The sequence below is a fragment of the Mustelus asterias genome, chromosome 26 (genome assembly GCF_964213995.1).
Source record: "Mustelus asterias chromosome 26, sMusAst1.hap1.1, whole genome shotgun sequence".
Lineage (NCBI taxonomy): Eukaryota > Metazoa > Chordata > Chondrichthyes > Carcharhiniformes > Triakidae > Mustelus > Mustelus asterias.
The window spans coordinates 34,360,669-34,374,286 of record NC_135826.1 but is presented as its reverse complement, the minus strand read 5'-3'; the positions used below and the strand labels follow the sequence as shown (position 1 = coordinate 34,374,286).

Sequence of the window (13,618 nt, the reverse complement as noted above, 5' to 3'; positions counted from 1 at the left end):
GTGGTCCTGGTGTCATGGATTGTGAGGGCGAGTGAGGAGGTGAGTACCGCTTAGCACTAACCACCCGGGTGAAAAAGGGCAAGTCAGCCATTGCCATGGTGCGGGGTGGGGTGGGGGCCCTTCAAGGGTGCAGGGGCTTGGGATGGCTTGGCGGGGCTGGAGGTCCACAGGTCAGGGCCCACCGCTGGGTTGAGGTTCGTGTTGCGAGTATTCTCACTGGCTGCTGAGAGGCCCTTGAGGAACTGCCTATGATGCCAGTTACAATGCCCACTTATGTTGCCCTGGTTACCCTGCTTGAATGGCTCTGTGGTTTATTTTTGACATTCCAGCACAGGTCCCGCTAACAGTTACAAAGAGCAGGTCTGGCAGCTGTTGTCTCAGTCAAGGGAGCTTGTCAGACATTGACAAAGGTCTTCACACTGCATAAACTCTGAAGTGCTTCCTACAATGAGCACTGTAATGTCTAATTGCGTGCACGTTAGGAGGATTTTCTCTTCTGTCTGAACTGCAGCCCACTCCTGGAGGCTAGTCTGCACCGGACGCCCAGGCGGCTACACCCAGAAATCATACTGCAAGCGTTTCCCCCGTGAGGGCCTTCTCACAGCCACCCTGATTGTCTACATGAGTGCCACAGAGTTGAGCCCAATCTGCCACCTGCTGCTGCCAATGGCCAGGGGTGCCAAGGGCGCCAGGGGTCATTATCTGGGTGGCAGGAACTCCCACAACTGAAACCCATGACCACTACCATCTAGAAGGACAGGAACAGCAGATACCTGGGAGCACCACCACCTGAAGGTTCCCCTTCAAGACACGCACCATCCTGACTTGAAAATATATCACCGTTCCTTCGCTGTCACTGGGTCAAAATCCTGGAATTCCCTCCCTAACAGTGCAGTGGGTGTACCTACACCACATGGACTGCAGCTTTTCAAGAAGGCAGCACATCACCACCTTCTGAAAGGCAACTGGGGTGAGTAATAAATGTTAGTCTAGCCAGCGACACCCACGTCCCATAAATGAATTAGAAAACAGATTCTGACTGGGGATAGGCTTTGCAAGGAGTTGAAATGCTTTGAGCAAATTTGCTAATTCCACTCTGTAGTGGTATCGTTTGGACTCAAAACATTAACTCTGTTTTTCTCCACAGATGCTACCAGGCCTGCTGAGTTTATCCAACATTTTTTTGTTTTTATCGACAATTCCATGTTAACTTTCTCCATTTTCAATGGCTCACCTCACTTCCTTACTAGCCAAGAGTTGGAGGTCACGTTGCTGCACTTCTCTGAGGCTCTGAACAGCTGAGGCAAGGTTTTCCTCAATAAGCTGGCATTCTATATGGGCAGACCATTGCTGAGGATCAACATGTGCTCAGTTAACTGTCACATCTGATGCTCCATGCAGTCGACCACTCTTTCCATGACACATAAATCCCCAATCTCTCTCTCCAATCGTACACAATGCCTCTGAAAAGGTTAACAGAACCCCAGACATTTTCTGCTGCTGCTTCTCAATGGCCCTCTTCATCGACAATCCTTGAGCCTTCGCATCTATGTCCAGCTGAGCAGAGCGTGGAGGATCCTGCACCCTCTAACAGGAACTTTTCTTGCTGTTCCTGTCTCTGCTCACCAATGGGGCCAGGCTCCTCACAACGCAGCATAAATTTTAGAGGGGAGCCTGCAATCATTTAGCTGGCTCACAACTTAAATACTTTTGGGCGACGGCCCTTTAAATGAATATGACAAGGGACTTCTGGCCATGTCCCGGAGAATGGCCAATCAGAGGCCAGGGACTCTGCACACAAGCAGCTCCATGCAGGTGTGGTGGCCACTGCTGGTACTGCAGGTAGGCCAAGTGGGGTGTTCAGATATGGACCCGGACATTCAGACATGTCTTGCTAGGACCAGGCTGACAGGGCCACAGCCAGCAACGGGGGTGAGGGGGAAGGCATGTTGGTCAGGGTAGGAGGTAAGGGTGGGTGTGAGACACACTGTGGAGGGGGGAGGAGGGGCAGGGTGGGTGCTCATGATTGATAGACGGGATGTTGAATGGAGGTACCAGCCCCTTTCACTGACCAGCAGTCCACAGGGTTAAACCTGCTAGGCTTCATGTTGAGCACAGGACTCTCCTGCCACCAGTTAAATTGGATTAGTGGCTGGATGAGTCCATTAATTGAGCAGCACAGTGCCTTAAATGGGCGCCAGGGATCCAGGTTCAATTCTGTTAATTCCTGTGTGCAGTTTGCACATTCTCCTCATGACTGCGTGGGTTTCCTCTGGGTGCTCTGGTTTCCTTCCACAGTCCATAGATATGCGGGTTAGGTTGATTGGCCATGTTCAATTGCCCTGAGGGCTGAATTTTCCCGCCCCACCTGCCACAGGAATCGTAGTGGGCGAGACACAGACCATGCAGAGGTCTACTGATCTCAGGCTGGATTTTCTGGTCTTGGGACAAGCACAGCCGGAAAATCCAGCCCTTAGTGTTGAGAGATGTCTAGGTTAGATGGATTAGCTATGGTAAAGATGTGGGGTACAGGGCCCGGGAGAAGGCCTGGGTTAGACATTCTGTCAGAAAGTCGGTGCAGACTCAATTGGCCAAATGGCTTCTTCTACACTGTAGGGATTCTATGATTCTATGATTAATTACCTCTTAAAAGCCTCAGTTGGTCCATGGGTGGACAATCCACCCAATGTCTCCCCCACCACCTGCAAAACTGTGGCAGTATGGGAATGGAAGGATTGGTGACAGAAATGCCACTGATGGCATGACACTCTAACTTACAGGTTCACCCGCGAGATTTCCTGCCCTCAGGTGGCCTGCAAAATTCAGCCCATGGTGTCTAATTCACTAAGTTAATAAAGCAGCTACCTGTCTCGGCAGCCCCTCTGAGGTGTGTGTATATGGCCGGTGTACGTGAGTCCTGTGATGCTGCTTTCTCAGACAGAGTGACCTCCCCTGTGGAGTTGTTGCCCTCCTCCAGCATAGAAACATATAGAATAGGAGCAGGAGTAGGCCATTCGGCCCTGCCCTGCTCTGCTTTTCAACAAGACCATGGCTAATCTGATTGTAACCTCCAATCCACCCCCAATAACCTTTCACCTCCCCCCTTGCATATCAAGATTCTGTCCATCTCAGCCTTAAAAACATTCAAAGACTCTGCTTCCACTGCCTTTTGAGAAAGAGAGTTCCAAAGGCCCACAACGCCCTGAGAGAGAAAATTTCTCACCCCTATTTTAAATGAACGACCCTTTATTTTTGAACAGTTTTCCCTTAGAATCTCCAACAAGAGGAAACATCCTTTCCACATCCATCCTGTCAATACCCCACAGGATCTTGATGGTTTCAATCAAGTCATCTCTTATTCTTCTAAACTCCAGTGGATACAAGACTAGTCTGTCCAAACTTTCCTCATTAAAAGGACCCGCTAATTCCTGTATCGGTCTAGGAGCATGAATGTTATGTGTGGGGCCTGTGGGAGATAAAGTTTATTTATTAGTCACAAGTAAGGCTTACATTAACACTGCAATGAAGTTACTGTGAAATTCCCCTGGTCGCCACACTCCGGCACCTGTTCAGGTCAATGCACCTCACCAGCATGTCTATCAGACTGTGGGAGGAAACCGGAGCACCCAGAGGAAACCCACGCAGACACGAGGAGAACGTGCAAACTCCACACAGAGAGTGACCCAAGCCGGGAATCGAACTTGGGTCCCTGGCGCTATGAGTCAGCAGTGCTAACCACTGTGCCGCTGTGCCGTGAAAGACATGAATTAAAACTGATTCCAAGTCCTCATTTTGAATGTAATCATTTCTTGTTGCTTGCCCACATCAAATCACATGAGTGAATGTTTTATGTGGTGTGGCTGCATGACATTTAGTTCTCTCGTCAGGTAACTGGGAGGCTGCCACCTTTCTATTTGTGAAGCCCAGACGCTGTAAAGCCCAGCTTATTTCCGACACATGCTCCCAATGGATTTAACAAGCTTTATCCATTAATTAACATCTTGAAGTGTTTGTTGTTTATGTGGGATTGAATTTTAATGCAGTTGAATTTTGCGTTCCTTTGCAGGGTGACACATTGGAACTAGCGATTATCAGTCAAGCTCCACAGCTACAGAAGCTGATTGCAAGCACTGCGCATGAGAAGATGGCCTGGTACCATGGTCCCATACAACGGCAGGAAGCAGAGCGCCGACTATACTCTGGTGCGCAGCCAGATGGGAAATATCTGTAAGCTTTGCCTTTTCTTCCCTATGAGAAAGAGAAATGCATATCTGTGTAATAAGTCCTTGGAGGCAGAAATCCCTTCACCAAAATCCCTTTATTTACAAGTTTGACAACAGTATACAGAGTGCTTTCAGTTAGCAGCCTACACTCGGAGTCCCAGAGGAACTGACATGCCTGGTTAAATACAAAGCAAGAGGCTCCCCAGCTTGGCCCATCAATATGGCCCTTAATCAGGGAGTTCATATTCTAACAGGCCCACCTCAATTGCCTGATTAAAGTAATTACAGTTTGCTTTAAATGATAGTCGATTCAGGGGTGCGCGGGGGTCGGGGGTGCGTGGATGCATGATAACAGTGGGGGCAGTGCTATCCTGCTGTTGCTGTCGCTCAAGACCCCTCTACTCTCCCCCACGCCCTCCCCACCCCCCCCAACTGAAACATCAGAGTAGAGAAAGCATATGCTTCCATCAAATACCATCAAAGCCTCATCAACCGTACAATTGGAAGGCCGATCAGAACAGTACTTCTGATGTCTGGACAGCAGCAGAACATACAAGGCTATGGACTAAATGCTTAAAAATGGGATTAAAATAGACAGGTGCTTGATGGTCGGTGCAGACATGGTGGGCCCGAAGGGCCTCTTTTCGTGCCGTAAAACCCTATGGGCGGAATTTTCCCATCCAGCCCTCCATGGGAATTGTAGCGGGCGGGGCAGACCATGCATAGGTCCATTGGCCTCAGGAGGGAATTTCCGGTCTTGGGGTAAGCGTGGCCTGAAAATCCCACCCTATGACGCTGTGGACATGAAAGATAGAATTACACTCTCACAACATACCAGAATCCCTTGTATTGTCATGTGCTGCATGTTGGAGCTACATCAGCAAGGGTTTTCCGATGACAAAATGGCGGAGAGCTATGAAAAGGCAGCCCAGCTGCCACCCCTTGCAATTTCCCTGATACTGTCAATGTACCTCCTCCATTGCTGCCAATGTCTAAACTTTAAGCTCATCTAACAGTTTAGTGGCACTTAACACCAACATACGAGAGTCTCTTCTCTCCTTCAAGAGGTATGTATCTAGTCGGAGACACAGGTCATGCTAAGTGCACAGCCACCGTGTTCAAATGTGGTTGCAAATGAAGAACAGATGGACTTTCTGGCATATAGCACGCCCTGTGTGCATGGACCCCAACATGCAGAATATGGGGGCTAGTATTTCCTCAGGTCAGATAGCAAAATAAGAAGGAACCAGGAGGGAACTTAGTGGCATTCAGTTTAAAGAATGGGGAAGATTGCAGTAAGTATTCCAACATTCTTCCTCATTCGCTGAATTTCCAAAAACAGAACTATACTGAGATGTGAAAATTGCCAGTAAGCTTTGGTTTATAATGGTGAATCAAGACAGAGTCTGCAGAAGTGCAATGTCAGGAGAAGCTTCGAGATGGTAGTTCTTCAAAGAGCAGCTGTGGCCGGCAAGGAAGAAGCTGAAATGAAAATCCCCTGAACGTGTTAGGCATGGGAATGAAGGATTTACAGCTGTCTTTGTGGACTGTGTGTAAACAAAAAGGAAAAGGGGAAAGAAGTTATAAAAGGGAGAGCAAACAAAAGAGAGAAATTGAGAAAACCACCCAAAAGAAAGAAAGATTGCAAGCTGGGTGGGGCTGAAGAATAGAGTAACCAATACGGTTTCCATTGACCAGAAAGTCAACTGGACTTGCCACATAAACACAGTGGCTACAAGAGCAGATCAGAGGCTAGGAATACTGCGGTGAGTAACTCACCTCCTGACTCCCCTAAGCCTATCTACCATCTACAAGGCACAGGTCAGGAGTATGATGGAATACTCCCCACTTGCCTGGAGCTCACTAACGGCTGCTCCAGTTCCCGTTACAGATGCTCAGAGCCGGACCTGTCAGATGTAAAGACAGCATCTGTCTTTATCTCCCCTCGCCTCGCCGGGTCAGGCCTGGGCGCTGTACCTCACCTCAAACAGCAGCAGGATCAGACAGCTGACTGCCGAGCTGGGCCTGGGGCTCGGGAGCATGGCGGCTTCCTTCCACAGCACAGTGGCTCACTGGCCTCCCATTGCCGGCAACTTCAGCCCCGGCGTGGGTGGCTGTCTTTGTGGAGGCAGCTCCAACAACACTCAAGAAGCTTGACACCATCCAGGATAAAGAGGGCTGCTTTATTGGCACCACATCTACAAGCATTCAATCCCTCCACCACCGACGCTCAGTTGCAGCAGTGTGTACTATCTACAAGATGCATTGCAGCAATTCACCAAAGGTCCTTAGACAGTACCTTCCAAACCCACGCCCACTTCCATCTAGAAGTACAAGGGCAGCAGATAAATGGGAAGACCACCACCTGCAAGTTCCCCTCCAAGCCATTCACCATCCTGACTTGGAAATATATCGCCGTCACTTCGCAGTCACTGGGTCAAAATACTGGAATTGCCTCCCTAATGGTATTGTGGATCAACCCACAGCACATGGACAGCAGCTATTCAAGAAGGCGGCTCACCACCACCTCCTCAGGGACAACTAGGGATGGGGCAATAAATGCTGGCCAGCCAGCGATGCCCATGTCCCACGAATGAATAAAAAAAGAGAAATGTTTGAGAGAAGAAATTCAAGAGTTTAAAACTAAAACATTGAGAACCTGAATGAGACTGAGTACACCATTAGCCAGATATTGAAAGACCCCGGCTAGGTTGATGTAACTTAGTGTACACTCTTTTAAACTTTTATGAAAGACTGGTGGTGCCTTATACACATCACCTGGACACTCCGCTTTGAAAGCTACGATCCTAGGAAGGTTGAGAGAAGTCAGAGAGAAAATAGCAGCGATTCTGAGCATAATATTGGAAACATCTTCAGTTACAGAAATTGGCTTTTAAAACTAGCCTGTTTCCAATGTAGCAGCTCTGCTTAAAATGTGAGCAAGTGTACGGTGCGGTGACACACTGCTGTCTCATAGCGCTAGGGACCCAGGTTCAATTCTGGCCTTGGGTCACTGTCCGTGTGGAGTTTGCACGTTCTCCCCGTGTCTGCATGGGTTTCCTCCCACACTCCAAAGATGTGTGGTTTAGGTTGATTGGCCATGTTAAATTGCCCATTTGAGTCCAAAGATGTGTAGGTTAGGTGGATTAGCCATGGTAAATGTACAGGGTTACAGGGATATGGTGGGGGAGTGGGCCTGGGTAAGATGCTCTTTCTGAGGACTGGTGCAGACCTGATGGGCCCTTCTGCACTGTCGGGTTCTATGGTTCTAAAGTGATAAGCCAGGTGACTAGAGTCTAGTGAGCCTTACATCAGTTTCAAGAAGTAATATGAGTTAAAATTAATACTTCCACAGACAGAGGCCAGGAATGGACACCCATCAAAAATTTGTAAAAGGTTTAACAGAGTTCTTCTGGCAAAAATTAAGTTCCCTGGTAAAAGAAATTATGTGGGAATTGCCTTGAAAGGGTTAATAATCACACAAGTTTAAAAATCACAGAAGCTGCAAGCTGCCAAGCTTAGTCACACAGGGAAAACTATGAGAAACCACAGATCTCAATTAAAGCAGACGCAAATAAGAGTCAAGGACCATAAAACTCCCAGTTATAAGGAAGGCCTCAGCAGAGCATCCACACAAGATCTCCCTTGAATTATGCACAGTTGCAGCTTGTTAGTATCTGTTCTAACAAGAGGCAATGGGTCAGAGGAGGACATGAGGGGTTGATATACCCCACTGATTAGAAATATAGCTCTCATAATCGTCTCTGGAAGGTAATAGATAAATAGAACAAAATACATGCTTGGTAATGTTATAATTAGGTAGACGTGCACAAGTTGTAATTGGACAACTATACCCTTATATTATACATTATGTAAGCCCAATTGTTAATTGTGAGTGGATATAGACATTTCCTGTTCAAATGTAACATATACATATTAACATATATACCAATTTGATTGTTAATTTCTTTTAACCGAATCTTAACTATAAATGTTTGTACAGTTCTTGAAACAGGGCTCTTTCTGGTGAACCACTAGTTGGAGGATGAGAACAAACCCCTGCTAGTTCATAATAAAGGCCTAGTCTGAAACTCCAAGGGCGGAATTTTCCCGTCCCGCCCGCCATGGGAATCGTAGCGGGCGGGATCGGACCATGCAAAGGTCCATTGACCTCAGACGGGAATTTCCAGGCTTGGGGCGAGCGCGGCCGGAAAATCCCGCTCTAAGAGTCTTTGGTTTTCTCCAGAGTGAGAGAGTGAAGTACACTGTAGCTGAGTAGCTGTATTTTTCTCCGTTACACGCCTGTACAGAGTTTCATAAAGCATTTAATAAGGTTATGCATTTTAGATTTGTTAATAAAATTAAGGCACATGGCATTAAAGGGAATAACCCCTATCTCCAAAATATAAACTTGGAAGCATTGGTCTGGGTTAAAAACAAGTAGAATGTAAGAACTGGTGCAATATTAAAGCTTTGAGATGTCTGCCAAGAAACAGGGTAAGACCTACGTTACTTGTCACCAGTGGTCACGGATCAGTTGATCATTCAGGGATTGAGGACTCTCCCATTATAAAACATGGCAGGTTCTTGAAGGAGATAAGGCAACATGCATACAATCAGTTGCACTAACATAAATCCAATGTTATGGGTAAATCTGGGAACTTTTTCTCCTCATGGACAGCAGCTTGCATTGAGGATGGGGATGTCATTCAGAAGGTAGGGTATGATATCAGGGTCCTTTAAGTTCCAACATGCAAGATGATGCACCCAGACTTCTAATGCTCAATTATATCTTTGGCCAGATGCTTTTTGTCCATTCAAATTGATGTCACGTCATTTTTGAATAACTGCTTTGTGGTGTTTTCTAGGCTCAGGCAGCGTAACGAAGCCGGAGGGTACGCTCTCTCAGTCATGTATGGAAAATCAGCTTACCATTACAGAATAGATTTCGACAAATCTGGAAAGTTCTCCATCCCCGAAGGATCAAAGTTTGATACTCTTTGGCAGGTACATAATGGTTGCTCTGAATTATTTGTGCTTTTTTCTCATTCATTCATGGGACGTGGGTGTCGCTGGCTGGCCAGCATTTATTGCCCATCCCTAGCTGCCTGGGGACAGTTGAGAGTCAACCACATTGCTGTGGCTCTGGATTCACCTGTCGGCCAGACCAGGTAAGGATGGCAGATTTCCTTCACTAAAGGGCATTAATGAACCAGATAGGTTTTTCCAACATTCGGCAATGGTTTCATGGTCATCAGTAGATTCTTAATTCCAGCTATTTTTTATTGAATTCAAATTCCACCAGCTGCTGTGGCGAGATTCAAACCTTGGTTCCCAGGACATTAGCTGAGTTTCTGGATTGATAGTCTAATGATAATACCACTAGGCCATTACCTTCCCTAGTTGTCATGGGGGACTTTAACTTTCCAAATATTGATTGGAACCTTTGTAGGTCAAATAGTTTGGATGGGGCACTTTTTGTGCAGTGTGTGCAGGAGGGTTTCCTGACACAATATGTGGATAGGCCGACAAGGGGTGAGGCCACATTGGATTTGGTACTGGGAAATGAACCGGGCCAAGTATTAGATTTGGTTGTGGGAGAGAACTTTGGAGATAGTGACCACAATTCGGTGTCTTTTGTTATTGCAATGGAGAGGGATAGGGCCGGACGGCAGGGCAAGGCTTACAATTGGGGGAGAGGTAATTATGATGCGATTAGGCAAGAATTAGGGGGCATAAGATGGGAACAGAAACTGTCAGGGAAAGGCACTGATGAAAAGTGGAACTTTTTCAAGGAGCAAATACTGGGTGTCCTTGATAGGTATGTCCCTGTCAGGCAGGGAGGAAATGGCCGAGTGAGGGAACCGTGGTTCACAAAAGAGGTGGAATGTCTTGTGAAAAGGAAGAGGGAAGCTTATGTAGGGATGAGGAAACAAGGTTCAGATGGCTCGATTGAGGGTTACAAGTTAGCAAGGAATGAGCTGAAAAAGGGGCTGAGGAGAGCTAGGAGGGGACATGAGAAGTCCTTGGCGGGTCGGATCAAGGAAAACCCCAAGGCTTTTTACTCTTATGTGAGGAATAAAAGAATGACCAGGGTGAGGTTAGGGCCGGTCAAGGACAGTGGTGGGAACTTGTGTATGGAATCAGTAGAGATAGGCGAGGTGATGAATGAATACTTTTCTTCAGTGTTCACCAAGGAGAGGGGTCATGTTTTTCAGGAAGAGAAGGTGTTACAGGCTAATAGGCTGGAGGAAATAGATGTTCGGAGGGAGGATGTATTGGCAGTTTTGAATAAACTGAAGATCGATAAGTCCCCTGGGCCTGATGAAATGTATCCTAGGATTCTTTGGGAGGCGAGGGATGAGATTGCAGAGCCTTTGGCTTTGATCTTTGGGTCCTCGCTGTCCACGGGGATGGTGCCAGAGGACTGGAGAGTGGCAAATGTTGTTCCTCTGTTTAAGAAAGGGAATAGAAATGACTCTGGTAATTATAGACCGGTTAGTCTGACTTCGGTGGTTGGTAAATTGATGGAAAAGGTCCTTAGGGATGGGATTTACGACCATTTAGAAAGATGCGGATTAATCCGGGATAGTCAGCACGGATTTGTGAAGGGCAAATCGTGCCTCACAAATTTGATAGAATTTTTTGAGGAGGTAACTAGGTGTGTTGATGAAGGTAGGGCGGTTGATGTCATATACATGGATTTTAGTAAGGCGTTTGATAAGGTCCCCCATGGTCGGCTTATGATGAAAGTAAGGAGGTGTGGGATAGAGGGAAAGTTGGCCGATTGGATAGGTAACTGGCTATCTGATCGAAGACAGAGGGTGGTGGTGGATGGAAAATTTTCGGACTGGAGGCAGGTTGCTAGCGGAGTGCCGCAGGGATCGGTGCTTGGTCCTCTGCTCTTTGTGATTTTTATTAATGACTTAGAGGAGGGGGCTGAAGGGTGGATCAGTAAATTTGCTGATGACACCAAGATTGGTGGAGTAGTGGATGAGGTGGAGGGCTGTTGTAGGCTGCAAAGAGACATAGATAGGATGCAAAGCTGGGCTGAAAAATGGCAAATGGAGTTTAACCCTGATAAATGTGAGGTGATTCATTTTGGTAGGACTAATTTAAATGTGGATTACAGGGTCAAAGGTAGGGTTCTGAAGACTGTGGAGGAACAGAGAGATCTTGGGGTCCATATCCACAGATCTCTAAAGGTTGCCACTCAAGTGGATAGAGCTGTGAAGAAGGCATATAGTGTGTTAGCTTTTATTAACAGGGGGTTGGAGTTTAAGAGCCGTGGGGTTATGCTGCAACTGTACAGGACCTTGGTGAGACTGCATTTGGAATATTGCGTGCAGTTCTGGTCACCTCACTATAAGAAGGATGTGGAAGCGCTGGAAAGAGTGCAGAGGAGATTTACCAGGATGCTGCCTGGTTTGGAGTGTCGGTCTTATGAGGAAAGGTTGAGGGAGCTGGGGCTGTTCTCTCTGGAGCGGAGGAGATTGAGGGGAGACTTAATAGAGGTTTATAAAATGATGAAGGGGATAGATCGAGTGAACGTTCAAAGACTATTTCCTCGGGTGGATGGAGCTATTACAAGGGGGCATAACTATAGGGTTCATGGTGGGAGATATAGGAAGGATATCAGAGGTAGGTTCTTCACGCAGAGAGTGGTTGGGGTGTGGAATGGACTGCCTGCAGTGATAGTGGAGTCAGACACTTTAGGAACATTTAAGCGGTTATTGGATAGGCACATGGAGCACTCCAGGATGGTAGGGAGTGGGATAACTTGATCTTGGTTTCAGATGAAGGTCGGCACAACATCGTGGGCCGAAGGGCCTGTTCTGTGCTGTAATGTTCTATGTTCTATGTTCTATGTTCTAAAGTTCCCTTGCTTGGCATTGAGTCTGTGAGGTACCCCTGCACCGCTAGCCGCTGGGTCAAAATCCTGGAACCTCCTTCCTAACAGCACTGTGGGTGTACCTACACTGCATCGTGTAGCAGCCTCAAGAAGACAGCTCACCACCACCTTGTCAAGGCCAACTAAGAATGGGCACTAAATGGTGGCCTGAATAACATTTTTAAAATCAATTTGTGACTTTGATTTGCTTGTTCAATGCCGCCCTGACGTGCGTTTTTGTTTCAAAGCTGGTTGAATACTTGAAGCTGAAGTCTGATGGGGTGATACATGTACTACGCGAAGCCTGCAATAATCCTAGCCAACCTGCTGGTAGGTCAACTTCCACATTATACATTGTAGCAAGTGTGTGTGTTGAGCAAGCGACTTCATCTTCTCCAATTAATAAAATTCCTATTAAGTAAATGAGGTAGGAGTGGGACACAAATGACCCAAAACTAAGTGCAACATTTTATTCTGAGCCATTGAGGAAAAGAAAGGCCTCAGATTTGATCCTTGTTCATTGCTGAGTTAACCAGTCTGAGCTGGGACAGCGATGGTCTGTCTCAGTTGGTTCTCTGTGATGGGAGGAAGAACATTTGTGAGAGAATGAGGGGATGAATATCGGGGTAACATATGGAGGAGAGTGGTCTGCTGCCCTGGATATTGTCCTGCCTGTTACTCTTTGAAAGACTTTCTTACAGAAAATAATTGGAGACTTGTCCAATAATATGCTTTCAATTTGACATAAGCTGAGGAACGTTAAGGTTATTTGTCTTTTCTTTAGAAATGCAAGGTTTTTTTCTGCTAAAGTAGGATAATTAAATTATAACGTTCAGTTTAATTTATTCATTCGTGTCACAAGTAGGCTTACATTAACACTGCAATGAAGTTACTGTGAAAATCTCCAGTCGCCACACTCCGGTGTCTGTTTGGGTACACTGAGGGAGAATTTAGCATGGCCAATGCACCCAACCAGCACATCTTTTGGACTGTGGGAGGAAACTGGAGCACCCGGAGGAAACCCACACAGACGCAGGAGAATGTGCAGACTCTGCACAGGCAGTGGTGACCCCAGTCGGGAATTGAATCTGGGTCCCTAGCGCTGTGAGGCAGCAATGCTAACCACTGTGCCACCATGCTGCTATTATTCACTTGTTTTGCGACAATAGAATATGTGGAAAGTGTGGTGCATGGTAAGACTTATGAGGATAACAGTAATTAAATTGTAATATTCCAGTAGTTTATTCATTACACACTCAGGATAATTTTTGACTTCACCCTGAGGGTGGTAATGTGGCAAAACCAATTGCTTGCCCATTCTAGAACTCATCAGTTTTCATTCTGTTTGAAAAAATATGTAACAATCAACACTAAACTTAGTCCATAATTTCTACTGTTGTTAATAATTGGAAAATAAAAGCACAGTGAAGTGTCATAAAGGTGAATATCATGTGCTGTCAGACTGACCCAATGGGCTGGACTTTTGTATGAAGGCTGTTTTTCT

The 13,618-nt window shown here is 46.6% G+C and overlaps 1 protein-coding gene across 1 annotated transcript in view; it reads left to right on the top strand.

Moving 5' to 3' along the window:
• zap70 (zeta chain of T cell receptor associated protein kinase 70) overlaps positions 1–13,618 on the top strand; it is a 94,461-nt gene that overhangs the window by 57,146 nt on the left and 23,697 nt on the right. Inside the window, exons 3-5 of the mRNA XM_078198784.1 lie at positions 4,067–4,227; positions 9,092–9,230; positions 12,363–12,444. Coding sequence (XP_078054910.1) covers positions 4,067–4,227; positions 9,092–9,230; positions 12,363–12,444 — 382 coding nt within the window. The remainder of the gene's footprint in view (positions 1–4,066; positions 4,228–9,091; positions 9,231–12,362; positions 12,445–13,618) is intronic.